Source organism: Eulemur rufifrons, chromosome 4 (genome assembly GCF_041146395.1).
Source record: "Eulemur rufifrons isolate Redbay chromosome 4, OSU_ERuf_1, whole genome shotgun sequence".
Taxonomy (NCBI): Eukaryota; Metazoa; Chordata; class Mammalia; order Primates; family Lemuridae; genus Eulemur; species Eulemur rufifrons.
The window spans coordinates 82,722,456-82,734,967 of NC_090986.1; the positions used below are offsets into that span (position 1 = coordinate 82,722,456).

The 12,512-nt window shown below is 45.7% G+C and overlaps 1 protein-coding gene across 1 annotated transcript; it reads left to right on the plus strand.

The window, feature by feature from the left end:
- Positions 1-560: 560 nt before the first annotated feature.
- Positions 561-10,323, plus strand: PRSS38 (serine protease 38). Its single transcript, XM_069466964.1, has 5 exons — positions 561-711; positions 892-1,054; positions 1,712-1,983; positions 9,662-9,804; positions 10,069-10,323. Exons 1-5 carry the CDS (start codon positions 561-563, stop codon positions 10,321-10,323), a joined length of 984 nt encoding a protein of 327 aa, XP_069323065.1.
- Positions 10,324-12,512: the final 2,189 nt, after the last annotated feature.

Below are 12,512 nucleotides of genomic sequence, written 5' to 3' on the forward strand. Positions count from 1 at the left end.
ACTTTTCGTATCTTGGTAGCGGCATCAGGACTGTACGCATTTGTGAAAACTTGCAACATGGAGTGAATTTTACTGTGTGCAAATGAAACCTTAATAAAAAGGTTTTTGACAGCTGGGTGGCAGATTGTGTAAATAAATAGTAACTGACCTAAAAGAATCAATTCTGCCACGGAGAAAGCCGAGAACATCGCGATTTACAACACAGAAGTCTCAAATGTAGCCAGTGCGTCCAGATCTGACTGTGGGACCCTGACTACGCAAACCTAGGGGCGCTGGGGTGGGACTGATGTACTGTCACGTGCTGTACCCGGACTGGCTACCATCGCGTGTCCCGCTCAGGCGCCCTCACCTGCTGGGAGTGCTGTCACCTGTTGGTGTCAGTCATGCGTCTGGCGCTCAGGCGCAATCATGCGTGGGGGCGCTGTTAGGGGGCCAGGCGTGGGTAGTCACGTGCGGGGAGCAGAGTCACCTGCTGGGGGCGCAGTCACATGCCCGAGGGATGCCCTAGCCGGCTGGGGGCGCAGTCCCGGGTCACGTGCTGGGGACACCGACTCGGCCTCATGGCCACCCCCCCATCCGCCGGTGGCCGATGCCCGGCCTTTGCCCTGGGCTTGCTGCTGCTGCTGCTCCTCATGGGGACCCCCACCGGGGTCGCCGCTGCGGTCCGCGGACACCCTAAGAGCCAGGGGATTTCTCTGAGTAACAACAGGGGTAGGCCCTGGGGCCCTTCGCCTGCATGGGGACGGTGCCCTCGGGCTCCCCGCTGGGCCCTCCCAGTCCCCAGCCTCCTTCTCCCCTCCCCTCCCCCATATCCTCTCCCTCCTCCTCCTCCTTCCCCCGCCCCCCGCGGCCCCGGCGGAGCTCCAGTCGTCGCCCGTCCTTTCCGCACAGCTTGTGGCCTGCGTGGTGTGGAAGGGCGCGTCCTGGGCGGCGTCTCGGCCCCCGAGGGGAAGTGGCCGTGGCAGGTCAGCGTGCACTATGCGGGGTTCCACGTCTGCGGCGGCTCCATCCTCAACGAGTACTGGGTGCTGTCGGCCGCGCACTGCTTCGACCGGTGAGGGGGCAGGAGGAGGGACAGGGCGGCTCTGACGGTCCCCACGCGTGCCACCTGGCCCACCGCGGCCGACCACGCGCCGCCTGGTCCCCACGCGCGAGGCTGCTCCCCAAGAGCATGGCCGGGTTCCCAAGTGCACAGCTGGGCTCCCAAGTGCGAGCCTGGTCCCCGAGCTCACAGGCTCATCTCCATGCGCACCACCTCATTCCCGTGGTGCTGGCCCGTGTACGGTCTGGTCCCCACGCGCGAGGCTGGTCCCCAAGCACAGGGCGGGTCCAGAAACGCACAGCCGGGTCCCCTGGCGCCTGGCCCTGTGCGCTGCACCTCAGACGTCCGGTCCCCCGCAGCTGCCCGGCACACGGAGGCTCGGCTCCGCTGTGGCCATCTGCCCTCTGCCGGGAGGTGTCCTCGGTAAGAGAGACAGGGTCCCACCTGCCGGGCTGCCGGAGCCTCCATGGGGCCCAGGCAAGCCTCCTTTGGGGGCAATTCTGCCTGACAGCCAGATAAGCCCCCACTGTGCTGCCAGCAGGGGGCTCGCTTTGATCCCAGCCCCCCAGGCCCACCCCCAACCCCACCCGCGCTCTTGGCCTCCCCAGGGCCTGTGCGCTGGTGGCCAGGGGGGCTGCAGGCATGGTGCCTTTGTTCTGGCCCCTGCAGGGACAAGAGCGTTAAGGCTTACGACATGTACGTGGGCCTCAAGAACCTCAAGGTAGCCGGCAACGACACCCAGTGGTTCGAGGTGAACCAGGTGATCCTGCACCCCACATACGAAGTGAACCACCCCATCGGAGGCGACGTGGCCCTGGTGCAGCTGAAGTCCCGCATTGTGTTCTCCGAGTCCGTGCTCCCCGTCTGCCTCCCGCCTCCGGAAGTGAACCTCACCGGCGTGGACTGCTGGGCAACCGGATGGGGGCTGGTCTCACAGCGAGGTAAGACCAAGGCAAAGGGCAGGGGGGCAATGGTGGAGTCCCCACCCATCAATCAACGGTTTTGTGTCTGTCAACGTGGAGTTTTCGTTTTATCCCAGACTGGCTTTGTTGTATGCAGAAAAACGATGACAGCTACTCTGAGTGTGGAATTGGAAGGCTGTACCTCAAGATCACAAGTTTGTAAGCACAGTTATTCGTAAGATTTTAAATTCAACTTAGAAATCTTTTAGCGTATTTAAAATAATTAGTTACTATACTTGTGTCCTTAAAGGCCTGTGTTTTCTTTCTAGGTTCATACCTGGGCACTTGAGAATATTTAGGGCCATTCAAAAGAGATTTTTAAAATTGCATTTGTTAGTCAGTCACCATGGTTTATTTCTGCACATTGATCTTGCATCCGGCCGTCTCGCAGAACTCATTTTTAAAAGTTTGTCAAATGATTATTTTGACCGTTCTAGATAAAAGATCATATTTTCTTCACATAAAGACTGTTTTATGACTTCTTTCTTTCCCCATATTTTGTCTCTTATTTATTTTTCTTGTCTTCTTGCAGTGGTTGGACTGACGCTAGCATTCTTTTTCTTGATTTTGATTTTATTGGAAATGCTTCTAATGGTTCACTGTTAAGTTGTGTTCTGGCCTGGAGGTTTCAGGTTGAAATATATTACAGCAGGTTAAGAAAGTTACCCTTTATAGCTGGTTTACTTAATTATTTAAAAATTTATAAATCATTATAGTTTTTATGGAAGCACTGGTAGCAATTCTTGAGAGAGTCATATAGTTTTGTTCTTTTAATCTGTTGGTGCCAAAAATTGGCATTTCATGTGAAAGGCCTTTGAGCTAAAAACCAGCCAGCCCAAAAACCTCTTCTTGCAGACTTTCCAGATTGGCTCTGCGCCAAGGCACTTCTTCAACACGTAGGCTTCCACGAGCCCAGGTTGGTCAGTCTGAGGTGAAAGTTGGGGTCTTCTCAGGTTTTCTTTTGAGCACGTGTCTTACCCTGGGCATGTTCATGGCCTTCGAAATTCCCCCAAGAACAGGGGTGCTCTGGAGTGTCCCCCTTTCCCTAAGAAACCCTCCCCAGCTCTCGCTGCTGGGCCGTAGGCAGTCTGGCGCATGCTTTGCCTGTAATCTGTCGCCCTGCGCCTCTGTGGGTTGTTAGCTTGGCTTGCAAAGGTTTGGAGCAGTGCCCACCGTTTCTCCAGCCTGACTTCTGAGTTAGGCAAAACAGAGGTGAGTGGCTTATGTCAGTCCTGCAGGTAGCTCCCGGAGACAGGTTAGGACAGACAGACACAGTAATTTGCAAATAAGGCCTACTCTGCTCCTTCTGGAACCAGAGACGGGTGTTCTGCGCTGGGAATAGGGCCTCCCCCTTCTTCACGCTGCTGCTGCGCTGTGAAAAGAACGAGTGAAAACACCACAAAGCTTTTCTTCCATTTTGAAGTTGTCTTTTCTCGAGTCAGCATTCACGTGGTTGCTAAGGACCTTTAACTGTTTTCCAGAGTTCTGTAAAAGTGGATTCTGACAGTTTCTGCTTGGTTTTCAATGTTTCTGTGGGGGACAAGAGGTTGAGGCTCCGACTCTGTGGCTTTTCTCACCTTCTGGGATTATCAGGATGGCATTAAATCTACAGACCGATTTTGGGACTATTGCCATCTTCAAATATTGAGTCATCCAATCCATGAATATGGGATGTGTCTTTTTTTATTTAGATCTTTTTTATGATTAATTCGTCCTGGTCATTGTTTATAATACTTTTTATAGGTTGCTGGAAACAGTTTGCTAACATTTTGTTAAAGTTTTTGCATCTATATTTATGAGATATATTGGCTGTATTTTTCTTGTTATAGTTTTGTCTGGTTTTGGTATCAGAGTAATATTTGTTTTTGTAGTATTGCTGTTTCTTCCTTAAATATTTGATAGAATTCAGTAGTTAAGCTACCTGGGCTTGGGCTTTTCTTTGTGGAAAGATTTTTTTTATTATTTATTTGTTTTTATTCATTTTATTTATTATTGATATTTTCTTTTTACTTATTTTTACCTTTTCTTATACAAGTCTATTCAGATTTCTATTTCTTCTTGAGTTAAAGTGTCTAATTTGATAGCACATAGTTGATAATAATTTCATAATCCATTTAATTTCTAAAGGGACAGTAGTAATATTTTATCTTTTTTTCCTAACTTTGGTAATTTTTGTTTTCTTTCTTTTCATCTTGATCATTATAACTAAAGGTTTATCAATTTTGGTTGTCTTTTCAAAGACTGACTTTTGGTCATTGATTTTCCATATTGCTTTTCTGTTTTCTATTTCCTTGATTTCCACTCTGCTCTTTCTTATTTCTTTTCCTCTGATTGCTTTGAGTTGAATTGTCTTTTCTTTTTCCCTAGTTTCCTAAGGCTGAAGCTTAGAGTGGTTTGTGACCTTTCTGCTTGTAATATAAGCATTTAAAGCTATAAATCCCCCTCTATGTACTGTTGTAAGTGCATTCCACAAATTTTGATATACTGTGTTTTTGTTTTCATTTAGTTCAAGACATTATCTGATTTCCCTCATGATTTTTCTTTAAAGTTTGTTATTTAATTTTAAGTATTCGGTGAATTCCCAAATTTGTTTTTATTGTTAATTTCAACTTCAATTCCATTGTGCTCAGAGAAAATACTTGGCATGATTTTATATTTTTTGAACTTACTGAGACATGTATTATGGCCTAGCATTTGATCTGTCCTAGAGAACCTTCCATGTGTGTTTGAAAAGAATGTGTGTCTTTTGTCAATGGTGTGTAATTTTTCATAAATCACAGGTCAAGTTGACTGATGTTTTCAAGTCTTCTATATCCTTATTGGTTTTCTGTCTTTTTAAAAATCAATTATTTAAAATAGGGTATTTATCGATCTGTGATTGGTGAATTGTTTGTTTCTCTTTCAAGTGTGTCAGGTTTTGCTTCATGTATTTTCAGGCTCTGATCAGGTGTATATATATTTATATGTCTTTGTGATGTATTGATTCTATCATTATCATTTTTTAAAATATCTCTCTTTGTCCCTAGTCATATTGCTTGTTTTAACATCAATTTTGTCTGATATTCATCTAGCCATTTAGGCTTTCTTATAGGTACTGTTTGCATGGTATACCTTTTCTCATCCTTTTACTTTCAACCTATATGTGACTTTCATTCTAACGTGTATCTTCCGTGGACAAGGTGCAGTTGAGTCTTCCCTTTGCATCCAGTCTGGAAGTGTCTGCCTTTTGGTTGAAGTATTTACTCCATTCACATTTAATGTAATTATTGATAGTGTTGGGTTTAAATTTGCCATTTTGCTAAATATCTTCTATCTATCTATGTAATTTCTTCCCTCTACTCTTCTGTTCACGCTTTCTTTTGTGTGAAGGAAATGCTTTCTGGTATAACATCTTAATTTTTCTCTTGATTTTTAAATTATATGTTTAAACTTTTTTTCTAAACAGTTGCTGTAGGGATTACTTCATTTATAACAATCAACTGAGATTAACACTAAGTTAATTCTGGTGAAATACAGCAAGTTCATTTAAATATTGCTCCACCTACTCGTGTGCCAACAGTGTCACAGATAGTGCTGCTCATACAATAAAAACCCCAGAATACAGTTATAATTATTGCTTCAAACAACCTAGTTTTTAAAAGAGATTGAGAGAAGAAAAGAGGGAAATATTTTGATACATTGATTTCTGACCTCTCCATTTCTTGCTGTGGATTAAAGCAGCATCCGGTGTCATTTCCTTTCGGCTTGAAAGCCTTCCTTTAATATTTCATGAAAGGTAAGCCTGCCAAATTTTTCTCAGTTTTTGTTTATCTGGGAATGTCTTTGTTTTGCCTCCATTTTTGAAGGATAGTTTTGTTGTATACGGAATTCATGTCTGAAGGTTTTTTTCTTTCAGCACTTTAAATTGTCATTCCACTGCTTCTGGCTTTCATTGTTTCTGATGCAGAGTCAGCTACTAATATTATCATATTAATATTAATAGCATCATATTGTTTTTCTCCATCTAATTGATTGCTCTTCCCTTGTTACCGTCAGGATTTTTCTCTTTGTCTTTGGCTTTGGGGGGGCTGATTCTGTGTCCCCGTGCGTGCCTCTCTGTGCCCATCCTTCCTGAGGGTCCCTGAGCTGCTCTGGTCTCTGGGTTCTTTTTCATCAAATTCAAGGAGCTTTGGGCCACAATTTCGTCAAATATTTTCTTCTGCCTCTGTCTCTCTCCTTCCAGGAGCTCTATGGCATGTATTTGATGCTCTTGATGTTGTCTCTAATGCTCTGTTTACTTTTTTTTTTAACTTTTTTTCCTCTGTTCTTCTGATTGGATAATTGCTACTAATATACCTTCGATTTCATTGATTTCGTTTTTCTGCCATCTCAAATCGTCTGTTGGTCCCGCCGACCAAATTGTTCACATTTGTTAACTGTACTTTTTAACTCTAGAATTTCCATTTTATTATTCCTTACAGTTTCTGTTTTTCTACTAAGATTCCCTATATGTTGACTTATTGTTGAGATAGGCTCATTTAACTTTTAAACGTAGTCCCTTAATTATTTGAACTTACTTATAACAGCTGTTTTGTAATCTTTGTCAACTAAAATCAACACTGGGCCACACAGAATTTGTTTATATTGACTTGTTTTTTTGCAAATATGGACCATACATTCCTAGTTTTTGTATATCTCATAATTTTTTTGTTGTTGAAAAGTGGACATAAAATAATACATTGTAACAACTTTGGAGTCTGACTTTTTCCTTAAAAGTTTTATTTTTTGATTTATTTTGTTTTGTTTTTAGTAATTTTTCTGGGCTTAATTTGCAGAATCTCTCTCTCCAATAGTTTGTAGCTGCCGATGTCTCTGCTCAGGTTTTTTTCTTAATTCTCACATATATTTTTATTCTGGCTTCCAGAATATATGTTACTGTCATTCAGTACTTTCATTTCACCTTGTCTTTATACAACCAACATTGGTCATTTTATCATTGTCTTATACAGGACATGCTTTTTTTTTTTTTTTTTTTTTTTTTTTTTTTGAGACAGAGTGTCGCTTTGTTGCCCAGGCTAGAGTGAGTGCCGTGGCGTCAGCCTAGCTCACAGCAACCTCAAACGCCTGGGCTTAAGCAATCCTACTGCCTCAGCCTCCCGAGTAGCTGGGACTACAGGCATGCGCCACCATGCCCGGCTAATTTTTTTTTTTTTTTCTATATATATTTTAGTTGGCCAGATAATTTCTTTCTATTTTTAGTAGAGACGAGGTCTCGCTCATTGCTCAGGCTGGTCTTGAACTCCTGACCTCGAGCGATCCACCCGCCTCGGCCTCCCAGAGTGCTAGGATTACAGGCGTGAGCCACCGCGCCCAGCCGGACATGCTTATTTGGACCTGATTTTATTACATGTTAATCCAATTCCTTTCCTCCTCGTTTTACATGTCTTCCATTTAGGCTTACTACTCTTATTTCCAAAGAATTTTGTACAACTCACAATCAGTGGGTCAAAGGAGAAATCACAAGGTGAATCAGAAAATATTTTGAGAATGAAAACAAAAACATGACCTATCAAAACTTATGGAATGCTGCAAAGCAGTGCTTAGAAGGAAATTTATAGCTGTAAGTGCCTACATTTTTAAAAGAAGGAAGATGTCAGCTCAGTAACTTCACTTTGTAACTTAAAGACCTAGCAAAGAAGAGCAAACTAAACCCAGTGGTAGGAGAAGGAAGGAAATAGTAAAGATTAGAGCAGAGAAGATAAACTGGAGAATAGAAAAATTAGAGAGAGTTAGTGCAAAAAAATAAGGTGCAAATAACAATTTAGAAATACAAATGGGAACATTACTCTGACTTTACAGAAATAAAAAGGATTATAAGAGAATACTACAAATAATTGTCTGCCAACAAATTGGATAATCTACACGAAGTGGAAAAAAATTGTAGAAACACACAAATTACCAAAACTGACTCAAAAAAATTTAAAATTCTGCGTGGATTTAGAACAAGTGAGAAGATCGAATCATGAATAAAAAACCTCCCAATAAAGAAAAGTCCAGGATTGTATGACTTTACTGATGAATTCTACTAGATAAAGAATTAACAACAATTCTTTTTGGACTCTTCCAAAAAATAGAAGAGGAGGGAGCACGTCAAAACTCACTCTGTGAGGCCACCAGTGCCCTGATACGATAGCCAGACAGACACCACAATGAAATAAAATTACAGATCACTATCCCTTATGAATATAGATGCAAAAATCCTCAGCAAAATTTTAGCAAACTGAATCCAAGAGAAAATTAAAAGGATTATACACTGGGACCAGATGGGATTTGTCCCAGGAATACAAGGGAGCCTTAACATGAACTTCAATCAGTGTAATTCACCACGTTAAAGGAATGAAGGGGGCTGGGCGTTTGGCGCACGCCTGTAGTCCCAGCTACTCAGAAGGCTGAGGCAGGAGGATCACTTCAGCATGGGAGTTCAAGACCAGCCTGGACAGCATAGTGAGATCCTGCCTCAAAAGCAAAAGAAAACATTTTTTAAAAATAAAAAAATAAAGGAATGTAGGGAAAAACCTCCATGATCATCTCAAATTATGCAGAAAAAGCATTTGAGTGTTTTGTTTTTGTCATGAAAAGAAATTGAATCCTCTCAGAAAACTAGGAATGGAACTTCCTGAACATAATTAAGGCCATTTATGAAGAACTGCAGCCAACATTATACTGAAGGATTTCCCTCTAAGATCAGGAAGAAGACAAGGATGACAGCTTTCACCACCGGTATGCCACATTGTGCTAGAAGCTCTAGTTAGATAAATTAGGGGAGAAAAATAAAAGGTATCTAAATCGGAAATGAAAAAGTAAAACTATATCTGTCTGCCCATGACAAGATCTTATATATAGAAAATCCCAGTGAGTCCTGAAGACAAACAAAAACAACAACAACAAAACAAAACTACAGACAATAAACAAATTCAACAAAGTGGCAGGGCACAAAATCCGCACACACAAAAATCAGTTGTTTCTATACACCCTAAATGAACAATCCAGAAAGGAAATTAAAAAGACAATTCCATTTGCAATAGCATCCAAAAGAAAAAGATACCATGAATCAGTCTATGTAAAGAGGTCAAAACTACATTGAAAACTACAAAACATTATTGAAAGAAGTTTTAAAAGACCTAAATAAATGCAAAGACAGCTCATGGTTATGGATCGAAAGGTTTAATATCGTTAAGATGACAATATTACCCAAAGTGGTCTGTAGACTTACTGCAATCCCTATCAAAATCCCAATGGGTTGTGTCTGGTTTTGGTTCTGGTTTTTTTCAGATATAGAAAATTGTATCCTAAAATTCACACTGAGTATCAAAAGACAAAACAATCTTCAAAAAGAATTTAGTTGGAAGACTCATACTTTCTGATTTCAAAATATGCTACAAAGCCACAGTGTTCAAAACACCGGGGTACTGGCATAAAGGTAGACATATAGGCCAATGGAATGGAATTAGCAGTTCAGAAATAACACCGTGCATATGTGGTCAACTCATTTTCCAAGAGGGTGCCAGGTCCCTTCAATGGGGAAAGACTCAGGGGAGGACCGGCTCTGGCGGACCGCAGCGGGGGTCCACCCCTGAGCACAGGCGAGCAGCCCTCACCTGGACCCTTCTCCGTGCAGGCGCCACCTCTGACGAGCTGCAGGAGGCCCAGCTCCCTCTGATCCCAGTGCCCTTGTGCCAGATCCTCTATGGACACACATCCTACGTCCTGCCGAACATGCTGTGTGCTGGGGACATCAGGAACAGGAAGACTGTATGTGAGGTGCGCCCCGCCAGACGGGTGAGAGAGGCCAGGGGTGCCCGGCTCGGGGGACTCCGGTGCGGGCTGTGGGCAGGGGCCTTGCGGCTGTATCCCTGCTGCTGCAGGAGGAGGCGTGGACGCCGCACACCTGCCGTATACCTGCCGCACACCTGCTTCCGCACACCTGCTGCAGCCCTTGTCCTGTGGCTCTGGGCCGTGCAGTGGGGGGCCCGTCCAGCAGCCCTGGACTCCCCAGTTCACAGGAGACCCCCTCTTCCTTTCCAGGGTGACTCCGGGGGCCCACTGGTCTGTGAGTTCAACCGCAGCTGGCTGCAGATTGGAATCGTGAGCTGGGGCCGCGGCTGCGCCTACCCGCTGTTCCCTGGAGTGTATGCCCGAGTGTCCTATTTTTCCAGCTGGATATATTACAACATAAAAACGACACCCCTTCCTGTTGAGCCCATGCCCTCCCTCTCCCCCGCCCTGGGAGCCACCCTCGCTGTCCTTGTGGCCATGCTGGCCGGCCCGCCAGTGTTGTGAGGGCCGGGACACCCCTTCCTGGCACCCCCAGGGGCGGTGTGCTCTGTCCCTGCCCAGCTGCTGTCCCTGCACACCTGCACACGCCGCCTGCGTGGCCCGGAGCCGGGTGAGGGCCACCTGCCTGGGCCGTGCGCTGCGTCCAGGAGGGGCTGAGCTCCTGGGAGGGCGGAGGCGATGCCCAGGGACAGTGAGAATTCGGGCTGTGAGGGCAGCTGAGCTCTGGCCAGATCATTAAACGTTTGCAAAGCAGCCTCCCAGCACCCCGCCCGGTCCTTCCACCTGGAGTTGCCCGGGTTTCCTGTCACACGGGGAGGGCCCGGCCACCCCTCCTGCGCTCACACGCCGCGCCGAGCCTCTCCGGAAGCCGCCTCCGACGGTGGACTCTGGGGACAAGCCAGGCCCGTCAGGCTACCGAGTCCCCCTTGAGAGCAGGGCTTGGGCAGTGAGAGCAGACCCCCCACTCGGGATCCGCGGTGCCATCACAGCAAGGCCAGAGGAAAGGCGGGGTTTCCCTCGCTGGCTTCTCTCAAGGTTTTTCTCTTTGCCTTCGAATTCCTTTAGTCTGACGATGGTGTGTCCGGGTGTAGATTGTTTAGGATTTATCCTACTTGGCGTTCCCTGAGCTTCCTGGATCCGTGGCTTCACATCCGCAGCTTTGGAAAATTTTCAGCCATTAGTACTTCAAATATTTCTCCTGCTCTTCTGTCTTTTCCTTCTCCTGGCGTTCCTGTCGCCCCTTTCCTAGTTGTCCCGGGGCCACTGGCTGTTCTGTTCCACTGCTTCGTTCCATCCCAAACCTCCACGCTCACCCGCTGTCCCCTGCGGTGGCTCCGCACGCAGCCTCGGGGCAGTCTTCGTTTCTGTCACCGTGCTTTTGACGTCTAGCATCTTCTAAATTCTGTCTTAGAGTTTTCACTGCTCTGCTTACATCACCCATCTGTTCTTGTCCGTGGCCCTGTTCTTAGCATATTAGCCGTAATCACTGCGAATTCCTAGTATGATTCCAAAGCATCTGCCGTATCTGAGCTCTGTCTCCCCAGACTGTGCGGTTATTTTTGTTTTGTTTGATTTTGGTTGGGGGGGGGCTGTTGGTTTTTTTGTTTTGTTTTGTTTTTGCATGCCTTGTAATTTTAAAAAAATTTTTTTTTTATTTCAGCATATTACAGGGGTACAAATGTTTAGGTTACATTCATTGCCCTTGCCCCACCGAGTCAGAGCTTCAACGTGCCCATCCCCCAGACGGTGTGCACCGCACCCATTAGGTGTGAATATACCATCCCCTCCTCACCTCCATCTGCCCACACCCAGGGAATGTTATTACTGTGTGTGCACTTAAGTGTTGATCAGTTAATACCATGTAATTTTTTTGTTTAAAGCCAGACCTGATGTATTAGGTCAGAGGAACTGAGGTGGACAGGCCTCAGTTTAGGGTGAGGTTTTATGTTTATCTGACTCGCAGTTTGGTGGTGCTTACTGTTTGCTGTAGCTATGGTATCAGAGTCTGAAATTTCCCCTACCAATCTTGTTTTTGTCTCCCCTGTTGTCTTCCGGTTTCCCTAGAGATTCCTTCTTAAATAAACAGGGAGCTCTTTCAGCCGTAATCCCGTGTTCTTACGTAGGAACCCCACGGATGAGACCGTAAGGTGCGGGGTGAAGAAGCATTCTGTAGTCCTGTGATTTGTTCTCAGTCTGGGCTTCTCAGGTGTTTTTCTCACCTTTCACCTCCACCCCCTTAGGTGAGACCGGGAGCATCATAGGCTGGAGTTGACTCTTTCCCAGTGTTGAAGGCCAGAGGGGCCTGGGTCCCCAGGGGTGTGTGAGTCAGCAGGAGTCCAACTCTGATAACACCCCAAGTCAGTTAGGTTAAAAAGTTTCCCTCAAGAGCAGCATTTGGTTAATGAGAACAGAGAGTGCCAGGCATATTTCAAATCGGCTACTTCTCCCCTTGCTCTGCCACACGCACTGGGAGATTTTTCTTTGGTCTTCACCCTAAGAGCCTGGTGAGGCTTCTGGAGCTAAAACTCATGAGAGTGTGGGGAGCCCTGAATCTGGGCCCTCGGGAGTTTCTCTCTCTCCTGTTAGTCCACATTTAGTCTCCAGCAATTCCGTGGGTGCCCACTAAAGCTTTCCTACCCTGCTGGCTCCAGTGAGGCCTGTTCTTCTGTGAGCCACGACTGTCTCTGTCAGCC

What these genes read in the sequence shown, in the direction of transcription:
- PRSS38 (XM_069466964.1), top strand. Translation starts at nt 561, where the DNA reads ATGGCCACCCCCCCATCCGCCGGTGGCCGATGCCCGGCCTTTGCCCTG. An exon ending in GCCGCGCACTGCTTCGACCG is followed by an intron (nt 1,055 to 1,711) that starts GTGAGGGGGCAG and finishes TGGCCCCTGCAG; the next exon opens with GGACAAGAGCGTTAAGGCTT. An exon ending in GGGGCTGGTCTCACAGCGAG is followed by an intron (nt 1,984 to 9,661) that starts GTAAGACCAAGG and finishes TTCTCCGTGCAG; the next exon opens with GCGCCACCTCTGACGAGCTG.